The sequence below is a fragment of the Carcharhinus amblyrhynchos genome, chromosome 11 (genome assembly GCF_965287045.1).
Source record: "Carcharhinus amblyrhynchos chromosome 11, sCarAmb.v2.hapA, whole genome shotgun sequence".
NCBI lineage: Eukaryota > Metazoa > Chordata > Chondrichthyes > Carcharhiniformes > Carcharhinidae > Carcharhinus > Carcharhinus amblyrhynchos.
The window spans coordinates 40,820,327-40,836,582 of NC_137334.1; the positions used below are offsets into that span (position 1 = coordinate 40,820,327).

The 16,256-nt window shown below is 38.0% G+C and overlaps 1 protein-coding gene across 1 annotated transcript in view; it reads left to right on the forward strand.

Annotated features, from left to right (window-relative positions):
* Positions 1-16,256, forward strand: part of ttn.2 (titin, tandem duplicate 2) — a 324,032-nt gene that overhangs the window by 23,431 nt on the left and 284,345 nt on the right. The window contains exons 21-35 of the mRNA XM_080198903.1: positions 1,071-1,239; positions 1,332-3,025; positions 3,117-3,398; positions 4,744-5,010; positions 5,169-5,441; positions 5,550-5,813; positions 5,911-6,171; positions 8,361-8,621; positions 10,419-10,682; positions 11,227-11,487; positions 12,249-12,509; positions 12,672-12,932; positions 13,029-13,170; positions 13,280-13,448; positions 13,595-13,826. Of these exons, the coding sequence (XP_080055029.1) occupies positions 1,071-1,239; positions 1,332-3,025; positions 3,117-3,398; positions 4,744-5,010; positions 5,169-5,441; positions 5,550-5,813; positions 5,911-6,171; positions 8,361-8,621; positions 10,419-10,682; positions 11,227-11,487; positions 12,249-12,509; positions 12,672-12,932; positions 13,029-13,170; positions 13,280-13,448; positions 13,595-13,826 (5,061 nt within the window). The remainder of the gene's footprint in view (positions 1-1,070; positions 1,240-1,331; positions 3,026-3,116; positions 3,399-4,743; positions 5,011-5,168; positions 5,442-5,549; positions 5,814-5,910; positions 6,172-8,360; positions 8,622-10,418; positions 10,683-11,226; positions 11,488-12,248; positions 12,510-12,671; positions 12,933-13,028; positions 13,171-13,279; positions 13,449-13,594; positions 13,827-16,256) is intronic.

Consider the following 16,256-nt stretch of genomic DNA (forward strand, 5'->3'; position numbering starts at 1 on the left):
CGATTAATAATAAGCAGCACTGGGACCACTGCTCCAGTGCCTTTTGCACCGCCAACAACTTCATAATGAAAAGGTCCAGTTCTTTATAATATTTACATTTTGTTCCATCTGTATTGATTAGAATGCACTGAGAGTACTGAGATGTGGCAGTAAGGTTTCCAGTGCCCAGTAACCCTGGAAAGAAGGATGTATTTGGGTTGAAAAAGCATTGTGTGAGATTACAATTAGTCTTCTAAGGCCAAAATGTTGAGCAGTATGTCAACAAGATCATTATAGTAATACATTGGATCACCCAGATTTTAAAAAAATGTTAACGTCTTGACAGATAATTCAGCTGCTGTATGTGAATAGATTTAATTGCAATAAAAACATGTGGCCTTGCTGAACCTTGTGTCACCTTGTCTGCAAGCACTATGTGCAGTACATGTTAATTGGCAGTGCAGTTTGGGGGAAGGTATAAACATTGGAATGGGATTAGGCTACTTAGTCCCTCAAGCCTGATGCACCACCCAATGGGATCATAGCTGATTCTTGACCTAACTGTATATCTGACTTTGCCCCAGATTCCCTAAAAGGTTTGATTAACAAGGGTGGTGTGTGAAATTAGCCTCAATTATACTGTGAGCTAGTCCATGTTACATGCCAGAGCAACAGATGTTGAAATTACACTTTGTATGTTTCGAGGCAAAAAAATTGATCATTTCAAAAAGTGGATCTGTCTTTTGTATTGCTTTTTGAGGCTGAAAGGGTGAATCTTTTTCTGGGTTTTGACAGAATCTCAAGTTGATAATTCACAAATGCGGAGGAGGGAGTCAACATGAATAGCATGTGAATTTCACTTCCGCTTGGTGCCAATTTGGCTGCAATGTGTGTTTCTCCCAGTGGCAAACCACAATGTGAAACTACAACCCAACTCTCAGTTGTACAGCAATTTGGAGCATCAGCATAATGTTCTATTGTGCCATTCAAATTGCGAAAATGTAGTCATTATTTACAGAAAATTTATGTTTGTTATTGCATATGTGTGTTTTTGAACATCAACATTTAAAACTGTGTTGTTTTCTTTGCAGCCAAGGAGCATTTACTGAGACCTCAGTTTGTGGAAAAGTTGAAAAATGTCAGTGTTAAAGAAGGTGCCCCTGTTGCAATGGCAGTAAAAGCTGTTGGAAACCCAAATCCTGATATTGTATGGCTGAAGAACAGTGATATTATTGCCCAACACAAGTATCCACATATTAAGTAAGTACATTGTAATATTAATAAATTGTTAATAGGTACATGTGCATATGATGTATTTGCTGATTTGTAATTTCTACTTACTTGTATCTTAGGATTGAAGGTACTAAAGGAGAAGGAGCACTGAAAATTGATTCTGTAGCAAATTATGATGCTGCATGGTATACTGCAACTGCCATCAATAAAGCAGGTCGTGACACAACAAGATGTAAACTTAATGTTGAACTTGAATTTGCTGAACCTGAACCAGAAAGAAAGTTAATCATTCCAAAGGGGACCTATAAAGCTAAGGAGATATCGGCTCCTGAGCTAGAACCCCTTCATTTACGTTACGGCCAGGAACAGTGGGAGGAAGGTGATTTGTATGATAAGGAAAAACAACAGAAACCCCATTTCAAAAAGAAGACCAGTTCTGTGAGGCTCAAATGTTTCGGACCAGCACACTTTGAATGCAGACTAACACCAATTGGTGATCCGACAATGGTTGTTGAGTGGTTACTTGATAGTAAGCCTCTTGCTGCAGCGAACAGACTTCGTATGATCAATGAATTTGGATACTGTAGTCTTGATTTTGAAGTAGCATATCCCCGGGATAGTGGTATCATCACCTGTAGAGCTACAAACAAGTATGGCACTGATCAGACATCAGCAACTCTCATTGTAAAAGATGAAAAGAGCCTTGTTGAAGAATCTCAGTTACCTGAGGGTAGAAAAGGAATGCAACGAATTGAAGAACTTGAAAGAATAGCCCATGAAGGTGCACTTACAGGTCTTTCAGAAGAATTGATAAAAGAGAAGACAAAGCCTGAAATAGTTTTGTTCCCAGAACCAGCAAGAGTGCTGGAAGGTGAAATAGCACGCTACCGGTGTCGTGTCATAGGCTATCCTCAACCAAAGGTCAACTGGTATCTTAATGGGCAACTTATTCGCAAGAGCAAACGGTTTAGGCTACGTTATGATGGTATCTACTACCTGGAAATTGTTGACTGCAAATCATATGATTCAGGTAATGTCAAAGTTACGGCAGAAAATCCTGAAGGGGTTGTGGAACACACAGTGAAGCTAGAAATAACAGAACGAGAAGATTTCAGGTCTATTTTACGGCGAGCCCCTGAACAGAAGGTTGAAACTGGCCCATCAGAACCTGCCAAGCCATTCTTTGAAGTCATTAAGGTAGAAAAACCAGCTGAGGCTGCAGTCAAAGAGGTGGTGAAACTTAAAAAGGCTGAAAGAATTATTCATGAGAAACTAACAGAGGAGACCGAAGAACTCCGTAGCAAATTTAAACGTAGAAAGGAAGAAGGTTATTATGAAGCCATTACAGCAGTGGAACTCAAATCACGTAGAAAAGATGAAGCTTATGAAGAAATGCTGAGAAAAAGAAAGGAAGAACTTCTCCATTGGACCAAAGAAGTACCTGAGGAGGAAAAGAAACTCCCTCCTCCTGAAGGCACTGTCACCATTCCAACTTTTAAACCAGATAAGGTTCAGTTATCACCAAGTATGGAGGCACCCAAAATTTTGGAGCGTATTCAGAGTCAGACAGTGGCTTGTGGAGATGAAAGTCATTTCCGTGTTAGAGTGGTGGGCAAGCCAGACCCTGAATGCCAATGGTTTAAGAATGGTGTCAAACTTGAAAAATCTGAACGAATTTACTGGTATTGGCCTGAAGACAATGTCTGTGAACTTGTAATTAGAAATGTTGTACCTGAAGATTCTGCCAGTATAATGGTGAAAGCTATCAATGTTGTTGGTGAAACCTCAAGCCACGCTTTCCTGCTTGTACAAGGTAATTAGCTTTGTCTACTAAATGCTAGATGTACGTTTTTTAAAAAATTATTCTTCCTGATATTTATAGTATTTTCCTGATCTTTTTTCAGCCAAGCAAGTGATTACGTTTTCCGAGCAGTTGCATGATGTTAAAGCAAAAGAGAAAGACACCATGGCAACTTTTGAATGTGAATTGTCAGAACCATTTATAAAAGTAGAATGGTTTAAGAATGACGTGCAGATTTTCCCTGGTGACAAATACCGAATGCATTCTGATCGGAAAGTTCATTTCCTGTCTGTATTGACAATTGCTATGACTGATGTTGCAGAATACACTTGTGCTCTTGTTGAAGATTCTTCTATACGATCAACAGCAAAACTTATTGTTGAAGGTATGAAAGATGCATGAGTAGCAAAGCAAGAACTAAATAACTGCAACATAATAGACAGCAGCCAAAGAGTAATTAAAATGTGAATTAATTTTTTAGAATATTGGTTAAGTTACTTCTCTTTAAATATTACCATATTATGATTGAATGAAAATGCTTTTATCTCCATAATGTCAGTTGGTTAAGTTACAAAATGAAAAAGAAAACTCTTGGAAATTCCATCATTCATGTCAACTTACCATAGATTTAATGACTTTCTATGAATGCAGAAAGTTATTCTTATGTCTGCTGCTGGTGACGGTTTTGATGATTGATTGTTTTCATAAAATCATAAGGCCTTAATAAGATCACAAAGTCATAAGAAATTGGAGAAGGAGTAAGTCATTTGGCCCAATAGGACTGCTGCACCATTGGATAGGATTGTAGCGAATCATTTGTGGCCTGACCTCAAATTTCATGCCCCTGCCTTAAATATCCCTGTTGATCAAAAATCTGCCCAATACAGCTTTGAATGTGTTCTATGACACAAACTCCATTTGTTGTCTGTGGAAGAGAGTCCAAAGGTTAACAGACCTCTCCATCTTCAGTGGCTGACCTCTGATTTTTAAGCTTTGCCTCCTGGTTCATGAGCAGTAACATCCTGTCAACTCTGTCTTGTCAATCCCCCTCAAAATCTTATAAAATACAATCAGATTACCTCCCATTCTTCCAAATTCGGATGAGCATGGACCCTACCTGCTCAAACTTTCCTCTTATGATTGTTAACAATAAATGTAAATGCAACATCAATTTCCACATGTACACTGATGGTAGCCAGTTTTTCACCACCACAATCTGGTACATCGAGAGAGAATTTAGCATGGCCAGTGCACCTAACCAGCATATCTTTCAGGCTGTGGGAGGAGACCAAAGCATTGGGAGGAAACCCACACAGACACAGGGAGAACATACAAACTCCGCACAGACAGTAACACAAACCAGGAATTAAACCTGGGTCCCTGGTGCTGTGAGGCAGCCATGCCAGTGGCTTGGTATCAGATATTTCTGATACCTGTGAAATGCACTGATCCATTTAACTATGTTAAAGGTGCTACATAAATGCATGTTGTCATTGATTTATGAATAAACTCATTGATCCAACACTCCCTATAGGAAACCACATTTAAAGAAATAATAGGTTGGAGAATTTATACTACAGTGCTGTAGCTCAATCTCTGACCCATGCTCCTTCAAGCATGTCTTTGATTGAGAGCTTGAACTGATGAATTTACACTTTAATAGCATTACTTAAGTCAAGATAGGCTATGATACGGTGGCTTAAAGTATGATTTTTTTAATCTTCATATAGGAGCTGTCCTTGAATTCACCCAAGAGCTTGCGGACTTAGAAGTGCCAGAGTTATTCTCAGGTGAATTAGAATGTGCTTTTTCAAGTGAGGATGCTGAAGGAAAATGGTACAAAGGAGATGTAGAGATCCAGCCCAGCAACAAATACTATATGTCCTCTCGTCGTGGTCGCCATACTTTAGCAGTTAAAGATGTTGTCAAGGAAGACCAGGGCAGATACAGTTTTGTTGTTGAAGGCAAAAAGACAAGTTGCAATCTGAAGATGAAACGTAAGTTAATTTGTATGTAAATCAGTAATAATCAGCTCATTTTTAATCTAATAAAGCATTTGGTTTGAAGATGGAATGCATTCACAATGATGGTAAATTCAACAATTTTGGAGATATTGCAAGGGTTTATTGACAAAGGTCACCTTTGTTACTTGCAGCACGTGCTGTGACAATTCTTCAAGACCTTGGAGACCAGAACATTTGTGAAGGCGATATTGCCCAACTTGAAGTTAAATTCTCTCAAGAAAATGTTGAAGGTGTCTGGCAAAAGAATGGTCAAGAAATCCAGGCTAATGAACGTGTTCACCTTGTTATAGACAAAACATCACATATGTTGCTGATTGAGGATGCAACAAAAGAAGACGCTGGCATATATTCATTTCATGCCACTGATTTTGACCTCTCTACATCTGGACATTTAACTGTGCAATGTAAATGCTTTTTTTATCTTTATTTTTTACAATTTTGTAACGTTTCATTCAGTTATAGGAGGTATCCCGGGATTTCCAAATGACAGCCATATTTTCTTTACTTTCCAGCTATTGAAGTTGTGATCCCTCTTAAAGACCTTACTGTAATTGAGGGAACAAAGGCAGTTTTAGAGTGCAAAGTCTCAGTTGCACACATTACTTCTGTGAAATGGTACTTCAATGACCAACCAGTTGAACTTGGTGACAGGATACAAACTGTTGCAAAAGGGGCTAAACAGCGTCTGGTAATCAGCAGGTCCTTTGCCTCAGACGAAGGATGCTACAAACTTGTCATTGGCAAAACTGAAACAAGCTGTAATCTAACAGTTGAACGTAAGTGACCAATTATTGTGAACTGGTTTAAGAAGTTTATATTGTTTTTATTCGGCATTTTGTTTTCTGAAATTTGGATTTGTGTCTTTTCTTATAGGAATTGAAATTATTAGAGGACTCAAAAATATTACATGCACAGAGACTCAGAGTATTACCTTTGAAGCAGAGTTGTCTCATACTGGAATTGATGTGGCATGGTTATTTAGGAACCAAGAGCTCAAAACAGATTCCAAATACAACGTAGAGGCAAAGGGCAAAATTTACAGACTGACTGTAATGGACATAATGAAGGACGAAGAAGGAGAATATACATTTATGGCTGGTGAGAAGACATCAAAAGCAAGCCTTACAGTTTCAGGTATGAAGAAGTTGATATACTATAGAACATAGTTCTTTCTATTTGTTTGCACTAAAGATTATGGGAGTTCTTCATAAAAATAAAAGCCAACTCATAATTAAATATTGTAAATACCTAGGTATCATTACTGTTACTATAAAATGGTTTGAGACAGCTACAATGAAAACAAAAACCAGCCCTCGCTCCTCATGCTCATGCATTCCACATGCCTCCCAATGCATGCCACTTCATGTCCCCACCACTTTTCATGGCCCCTCATAATCTCCACTCCCTTTCAGCCACCCCCATGCCATCTCAACCTATGCTCTTTACTCACCTCCCATAACTCTTCATAGCCTCATGCTAACTAAGTTCCAACACTTGCCAGCCCATGATCCTTTGCTCTTACACTCACCATGCCAAATCATCCAGTACCCACCATGAGCAGATCTCAGGGAACCATGTTGAGATGACATAAAATAAAGTTCTAAGTGTTGATTGCAAAATTCACTATTAAAAAAAAGTCATTCCTACAATCTCATTCAATATATGTACATTCTTTCAAACACTTAATCCCTAATAAAAACAAACATTTATTTCAAGTACTTTAATCACTTAGGAAAAAAAATTATATCCATTATGCCACATTAAAAAGAATTATAAACCCTTACTGCTCTCAATCAAACTATGAACTTACACCCCCACACCTGATCATGGTAATGCTAGATCATGGAATCAGACATGCAACATTGAGCCCAACTGTTATCCCTCAGGCTTAAGTAAACAGACAGGTAGTGAAATGGGAAACTGCAGGTTGGAAGTTTTGTTTTAGAAAACGATCTTGAGGATTTGAATGACAGCCTGACTTTTCTATTGAGCTTATCCACTTTTAACAAACATTGATATCTACACTTGTATAGGAGCATTTTTCAGAGACTATGGCCAGTATTTCATGATCTCGCTCAGACAAGGCTCGTAAAATCCTACCCAAGGCCAACAGAGAATTCCATTCTGCAAGCCACACCTGCCCCGATTCCAGGGCGAGTGTTGGCAATAAAATTTGGGCATATGTGATGTGCTGGCTTTCACATGGTTGATTTCCACCCTTAATTATGGCTCAGCTAACACAAAGACTTGTGGAGGCAGTACTCTGGTAAAAGACATTTTTTATTTTCTAAGCTTGGTCAATGTACGAGGAAGAGCGATTTGGAGCAGTTCCAAATCAACTCTGAAATTACATGACTCTTTGTTCTCTAATTATACAATTTTCAAAGCTATTTGGCCACCCCAGCTGGATATGAGCCTATCATTATAAGTGTAGATTATATACCTTGGCCAATAACACTACACCTGGGCAGCATGGGACTGTGTGATCAGCTTGTGGACCTTAAAGGCCTTACTTATAGTATCCTGATGTTTTCCAGACCCCTTTATCTGGTGTCCTTGGTTCTGCATGTATCCCATTAAGGGCTGTCTGGAGACTACTGATAAGAATTGTATTTTTTCCTTTGCTCAGCAGCAAAGTGTTTTAAGGAATGTGGCTCTTTTCACTTAAATATGCCCCATTATGCTTTATGAGCATTATGTTGTTAATACAGGTTTAAGTTTGCTTTAAAAACAATGTTTAAATTCTCTAATTGTGGTTATATGTACCTCTATGCAAGAGGTTTATAACTTTATAACTCTTTCTGTATCCGATCTTATCTACCCCAGTCTGCTGATCATTGGTCTCAAGCCATTCTGAATCTCCTTACAACTTGACAATACTAAAAGGGAAACTGACCGCTTCCAAGGCGCACCTTGCCTCCCCAAGGATATCTTCTAAATTTCTACTGCAGCTATTCTCAGACACTTAAAGTCTGCAAGTCATATTTTGGACATTATAGTTATGAAAATAGCATCTGTTTGCAGGCAATTACACTTCTACATGCAGCTGCCTGCATGAACCACGGATGTGCACACTACAATCCAATCCCTGCCCCAGCCTCAGCCTCCAGTGCTCCCCTAACATTGTCCTGGTGAAAATTATGGGTGCCAAGGTCAGGGGCAGGACATTCAGAATCTGAGCTGTAGTGCCATTTTTGCTAAGGCATGGAGCCCTCATTTTGGGTCATTGCTTATATGTGCATGCAAATATGTAGTTAATTGTTATTTGGTAATATTTTGTTGCCTTTAATTTGCTTCATTCCCATATTTTTATACAACCATAGGTGGTGCTATCAGCAAACCTCTTGAGGACCAGACAGTGCCTGAATCACAGCCAACTATGTTTGAATGTGTAGTTGCTAATCCAAAATCTGAGGGAATATGGTCAAAGGATGGCAAACCAATAAGCTTTAGTAATATTATCCGAAGTGAAGTAGATGGAGTTACCAGGCGTCTTGTAATTGATATCACTAAATCAGAAGATGCCGCTGAATACTCGTACCAAGTTGCAAACTCCAAGACATCTGCTAAGCTGAAGGTTGAAGGTAAGTTTCACAAACACCAAAAAGATTATGTTTAGACATGATTGTGATCTTTTATGTTTCATTGAGAATTATTGAATTCATTTGTGAAAATTATGAAGTGTAATTGCCAAATTATTTAACTGTTAATGGAAAAATACTTCTCATCTATTATAAGAACACAAATACTTAGAAATATCAAAATAGGATTTTAGCTAATTTTGAAAAATTAATAATTTAATTTGCATTAAATATTGCAATGTGTATTTCAAAGCAGCAATATGGTGACATATTGAAGGATTTCATGATGTAAAGAGAAATTTGTTACTGTCTCCCTTAGAAATCACGGCAAAATGAATCACATAGCTTAACAAGAGAATAATAATAGAATTTAACACATTTGGTAAGAGATAGCATCTTAACATTTAAATATTACACACAGATAGTAGATGAAAAGTTGAAAATCCAGCTTCTGTATCTAATCAAAACATAAGTCAGAACTTTGTGAGTGTTCATTCTGGTAGTGTCTTCTGGTCCCAGTGACAGTGCGGGTTTCCTAGCGGTGTGGGGTGGAATCTATGGGAAATCCCATGACAGTGGCAGGACTAAAATATCTCATCACTGGCCAATAGCACATTGCCTCCTGCTGCAAGAAAGTTGCTGTGGAGAGGCCAAAGAATCCCACCCCAATTCCTTTCAAAATAGATTATGAATGACTTCTGACAATTAAATAAATCGGATATCCTTTTTTCCCTATGCATAATTTTACTTTGCAAAACTTGATTTTCATGAAAATTATTTACAAAACGTTGTTATAACAGAAGGCATGAGGGAAAAGTAGAGTGGCTGCTTTGTTATTTTCATTTAAAAGACATTTGTTTTTTATCTATTTGTTACTGGATCCTTTGTGTATGGGAAAACTGACAGCTTTGCTGTTCTCCAAAGATAAAATATGTGAAGTAGTTTCAGAAAATTTAAATGTTGTTCCTTTTTAATGGCAATTATTGGAGCAATAGAAGAAAGTTTATTACTCTCATTTAAATTATGTAAGCTACCTCTCTAGAGCTGATTCGAAATCTCTTACTATTGAAAATTTAACATAAGTGGATGCTCTGACATTTAATGTAAATACTTAGTCCCATTACCCTAGACCAAGGTGAAAATTAGAAATTTGATATCAGCTGAGGTGTAAAAAGAAATGGCAATTTTGCTCAATTGGTTCTGTGCAATAAAACACCTGATTAAAAATATGTAACACAGCATGAGATTTAATCAGAGTAAGATATCAATTAATTACAAAATACCACTTGATCTTTGCAAAAGGGTTTGGTGTTACTGAGGAGTAGTACTTTCCACTCCTTTCCGGTCAATTCACAGGGAGGTGATGGCGAACTGGAAATATTGCAAGCGATTAATCCAAAAACTCAGCTAATATTCTGCAGACCAGGTTCAAATTCCACCATGGCAGATGATGGATTTTGAATTCAATAAAATATATCTGGAATTAAGAATTTACTAATCACCATAAAACCATTGTCAGTTGTTGTAAAAAAAGACATCTGGTTCACTAATGTCCTTCAGGGAAGGAAATCTACCATCCTTACCTGATCTGGCCTACATGTGACTCTCAACTATCCTCCAACGTTTCCTAGCAAGCCACTCAGTTCACAAGCAACTAGGAATGAGCAATAAATGCAGGCCAGCCACTGATTCACATGTCCCGCAACTGAACAAAAAAAATGATGAGCTGGATGATGAGCCAATGTAAAATTGAGATTGCATTGTAAAATAAATAATGTTCATAAAATTATTCTCCTAAAGCTATCAAAGTAAAGAAGACTTTGAAGAATCAGACAGTCACAGAAACCCAAGATGCAGTCTTTACCTTGGAGCTTACACACCCTGATGTGACCGGAGCCCAGTGGATTAAAAATGGGGAAGAAATCAAACCAAGTGACAAGTATGAGATTACCGTTGATGGAGTCATTCACACTCTTAAAATTAAGAAGTGTCTAGTTTCAGATGAATCTGTGTACAACTTCAAACTTGGCAGAGTGTCAGCCAATGCCAGACTTCATGTGGAGGGTAAATAGAGAATTTTGAGTTTTTTATGCTGCTTGACAATACTATGTATTAAAAATTCAATTACTGTAGGCTGTAATTTCTTAAAAACGCCTGGCGCTATTTTTAACTCTGCTAATATGTACTACTGCGTTCTTGTATTCTGCATTTTAAACGTATTTATAGGAATGCTTTGAAGCTTACAGAATTGTACATTAACATTTTGGCTAGTTCAGGAAAAGAAATTTATTATTTTGGACAGCCTAATGACAAAGCTTCATAAAATTTGAGTATCAGCTCAGTGCTTTAGTGCAAAAGCCTGAATAAAATATCATATAAATAAATGGATATAAATAATAACAACATATTAATTTCTCATGAATTAATTTGTTAAAATTTGTTAATTATGCATTACATTACACCACTTTAATTTAAATTTATAAAACTAAAGCTATCAAACTGGAAATATGTGTTCATATTCTTTATCACATCAGCTATTGCTGTGTCATCTAAAATTTTTACTTGAACATGCAGAACTTAAAACAATGTTTTGATTTTATGTTATTAGTTATCAAAGTAATTAAGAAACCAAAGGACATCACTGCCATGGAAAATGCCACTGCTACTTTTGAACTAAGTGTGTCACATGACAATGTGCCAGTAAAATGGATGTTCAACAATGTGGAACTTAAGACAAGTGACAAGTGTAAAGTCATTTCACAAAGGAAAGTTCACAAACTAGTATTGGAGAATGTCACCCCAGCGCAAGTTGGCGAGTATTCAGCCATTATTGGACAACTTGAATGCAAAGCAAAACTTTTTGTTGAATGTGAGTATATACTTTTATGTTCTGCAGTAACAATCCATTATAAAACAACAATTCAAATATAAAATCAAAAATGTACTCATCCCAAAATATATTGGATGGTATTTTGCACTTTGTGCACCAAGTGCTGGCTGACGTGGGCAGCTGTCCAGCTGCATAGCTGAGCTTTCTCTCCAGATTCTCTGGCACCCTATGCACAGAAAATCTGGGGGAATGGTTTTCACCATCACACTGGAGGTGTGGGGCCTGATAGAGCTGTCAATGCCAGCTCCACGGAGATCACGGCATTGTTTTTAAAATGCGCCCCAATTTGTGCTGTTTAAAGAAACGCTCCTCCCCCTCCCCCCCACAAAAAAAAAGCACTGGGGCAACCATCATCCTCAGTGCAAAAACAAAACTCTTATGGGCACACAGTTGAGTGTCTCAGAGGGCACACTGCGGTGCCACTGGTTAGAACTGCAAGTGTGTTACAAGGGCAATGTCAGGGATATTCTTTATGTGGGGGAGCAAATGGTGGGAAAGCCTTTAAGTGTATTTAGCTTTATTAAAATGTATTTAAATGAAAGGGCAGGAACCTTGTTATGTCACCAGCATTAAGCATGTCAAATTGGAAAATGAATTCCCACTGGCGAGAATCCCTTTTTCTGATTCTTGCGAGATTTTACGTCCCCATCACTGTTTGCACAGGTAGCAATCACGGGCACAAAATCACCCCTGTTATCTATTTCCCACGTTCTAATTTATTTATTTATTTATTTATTTAGCTGTACACATCACCAAGACAATGAAGAATATTGAAATTCCGGAGACAAAGAATGCAACCTTTCAGTGTGAAGTGTCTCATTTCAATGTCCCAGCCACATGGTTGAAAAATGGTGTGGAAATAGAAATGAGCGACAAGTTCAAAGTAGTTGTACAAGGCAAACTCCACCAGCTGACTATCATGAACACAAGCCATGAGGACTCTGCAGAGTATACCTTCATCTGTGGAAATAATAAAGTGTCAGCTACTCTGACAGTGAACCGTAAGATGTCCTCATTCACGTAGATATTGTTAAGCAATAAATTTTAAGTTAGTCTTACATAATTACAGATGAAAATAACTAAGTACCAAACTGTTAATAATGATTAGAATGTGTACATTGATAATATTTCTCTGCAACTAAACGCATGTTTTCTCTCTTTAGCGATTTTAATAACATCCATGCTAAAGGACATGAATGCACAAGAGAAGGATACAATTACTTTCGAAGTAACAGTGAACTATGAAGGTATTACTTATAAATGGCTGAAGAATGGGAAAGAAATCAGATCAACTGACAGAACCCATATAAAGACCAAACAATTAACACACACACTTACAATCCGAAATATTCACTTTGGTGACGCGGCAGAATACAGTTTTGTTGCTGGATCAGCCTCATCTGCAGCGACTTTATATGTGGAAGGTAATTAATGAAGTCATTTACTTGTACTTTTGTTTTAATTACAAAATTGACTGTAAAATCACATGTTTAATACATGCTGCACGCTTCCTTTTATAGCTCGGCACATCGAATTTAGGAAACACATCAAAGATATCAAAGTCGTTGAGAAGAAGAAAGCCACCTTTGAGTGTGAAGTTTCAGAACCAAACATTGCAATACAGTGGATGAAAGATGGTACGGCACTTGAGGCTTCTGACAGGTAAGTATCTGATCTATTCAGCATTTGATAAGTCAGTTTCCTGTGTTAAATATGTTATAAAAGCCAAATACGGAATCACATTTATATCTTTTTGATTTTTTGTTTACAGAATTAAAATCGTCGATGATAAATTTATCCATCGTCTCACCATTCCCGTTACAAAAATGGCCGATGCAGGCCAGTATGCAGCAGTGGCAGGTGGAACTATTTCTACTGCTAATTTGTATGTGGAAGCTCGACACATTGTGATTTCAAAACCTGTTCATTCAGATATTCAGGTATTAAGTATTCCTTTTTTATTTAAAACCAGTAACTTTGACAGTTATCAGAAGTAACAACATATAAATTGATAACAGAACTAAGAACCATTAGTTTTACTCTTTCCGTACATTATCTTAATAAGAAAATAATTTCCTGTAATCAGGTCATTGAGAAAAAGAAGGCTATCTTTGAATTTCAAGTTGATGAAGATGATGTTGAGGCTCAGTGGCTCAAGAATGGAACTGAGATCAACTTTGAGGCTGAAGAAAGATACAGATATATAATCCAAAGACGGGTACATCGCATGACCATTACTGAAACAAAAGTTAGTGATTCTGGAGAGTATACCTTTGTGGCTGGCAGGAATCGAAGTTCTATGACGCTTACTGTTAATGGTACGTTTAAGAGCAACAATAACTACATGTTATGTTATGGCATCTTTGAAATAAGAAAAAGCACCCCCTGTGTTTCACAAAATTGATTAAACAAAAGTGGATGCTGAACCAAAGCTGGAGATTTTAGGAGAATTGAGAAAAAGCTATGTTGAAAAGATGGGGTTTAAGTAGTGTATAAAAGAAGAGTGGAGAGTTTTGGAAGAAAATTCCAAAACTTGGAACTGAGATGGCTGAAGGTTCAGCCATCATTGGAGGCGTGAATAAAGGGGAGGTGGCACAAGTGACCAGAGACAGAAGAACAGTTGGGTTCAGGATATGGAATGGTGGTGTGAGTGTTGCAGAGGATTAAAGAGAAGGGATATAGGTTATGAATAAAATAAATTAAGAGAATGAGAATGTTAAACTGGAGTCTCTGGGAGAACACTACAGGAGTGACGAGTGAACTGCACTTGTTGTAAGACAAGGTACAAGCAAGGGAGTTTTGAATGAATTGGTTCACAGTGGAGAAAAAGAAAACTTTGAGATAGTTGAGTCTGAAGGTGACAAAGATATGGAGAAAGATTTCAGCAGAAAATAGGTTAATGCAAGGGCAACTGCAGAGGCAGGCAATATTATGGACGTTGTAGTAGGTGATTTTAGTGTTAGAGAGGATATAGGATTGTATGCACAGCTTCTGGTTGAATAATGTGCTGAGGTTATAAACAGATTGGTTCAACTTAGGTTAGTGGCTGGCATGAGAAGTGTAATCAGTGGCAAGGATAGAGAGCTATGACTTAGGTTGAAGATGATGGTTTCAGTATTACTAATTTTTAACAGGAGAGATTGTAGTTCAGCCAAGGCTGGCTATTGAAGAAACAGTTTGGCAGCAGAAATGCAATTCAGTGGTTAAGAAAAGTGATTGAAAGTTAGAGCTAGGTATCATTAATGTGCATATAGATGCTGTGTCATGTCTTCAGATGATGTTGCCAGGGGAAAGAGCAAATGGGAGAACAGAACCGATCATGGATTGATGCTTTTGTGACTCAGGCAATGTGTGGGGCCAGGAAGCGAAGCCTTTGCTGGAGGAGGTTAAATAGATAGGAATGGACTCAAATGAAGGCAGATCCACTGAACTAGCCAAATGATTGGAAGCATTGGAGGAAAATAGGTATGGTCAACTATGTTAAAGCCAGCAGAGAGGTCAAGGAGCACTGGAACTGATAGAGCATGGTCGGAGAGAATGTCATTTGTGGCTTTAGAGCTGTTATAGTGTTCTAGCCGCAGACAGGAACTTGACTCAAACATGGATTAGTAGGAGAAATAGATGCCAATTTAAGAGGTGAGAGCACCTTCAATACTTTGGAAGGAAAATAAATATTGTAGAATCAGTAGTTTGCATGGACAAATTAATTCAAACTGGATTTTTGATGTGGGAGGGGGGATAATGATGGTAATTTTTAAAAGTATGATAGTAATTGATGGAAGTGAATTGGTGTCATGAATGGGTTAAGCTCAGAGAGCGGGAGAAATAACATAGATGAGAAATAAAAAAGAATAGCTGCTCAGATTTAGGGTGGGGGAACCATATGTTACTTAGTTACCTAGGCAATGAAAAGAGAGGGAAGCAACAGGTGAAATTGAGCAAATGGTCTCAATCTCAATAGCAAAGAAGTTCATGATCTCTTCATACCTTTTGTAGATAATATTGATGGGAGTGGGAGGAGAGGTTTAAGGTTACCTTTGTTCCCAGGATGTATATTTTTGACACAGGAGAGTGAGGCCCAGTAGCATTTGTTGTGGTTGTGCAACATCCACCGATCAATGGCTAAAGCAGATGTGTGCCAGATACGCTCAAGCCCTTTGGAATCAAGAAAATAAAACTGACGCCTTGTCAAGGAGGATGATCAAGATAGAGTGAATTTGTTTGGCCAGGCCAGCATTTATTGCCCACGAAGGAAGATATTTTGGTAAGAAGCTAGAGGTGGGTCTTAGGTAGGAGGTAGAAAACCCACACTTTAAAAGAGGAAAGGGGTTTGGAAAAAGTTGAGGTGGGAAAAGGGGAAGATACTATGAGATAACAGATCAAGGTGCGATTGGAGAATGTGGACAGTGTGGGGTGGTAGGTGGTAGAGCTTTTATCTATGCAAAGGATGGTGTTACCATCTGAAACCCAAGTTTTTGTCATTGGCAGGTTGTCAATATTATCAGTTGCAAGTTTATGGATAGCAAGGACCTTTTCACAAGTGAATGGATATTCTGATGGGTTATTCAACAAGCTGCTGTGATTGTTGACCATCTGTGACTGGGGGCATTGGTGGGTGGAGTGAGCGGGAAGGGAAAGACGTTGGCAAAATTATTTCTGAGTATTGAGAGAGCAATGGGAAAAGGTGATGAAGCAGTTGTAATTGTTGCTTATAATGAGCCAGAGTTCAGTGCCTAAGCAACCATATA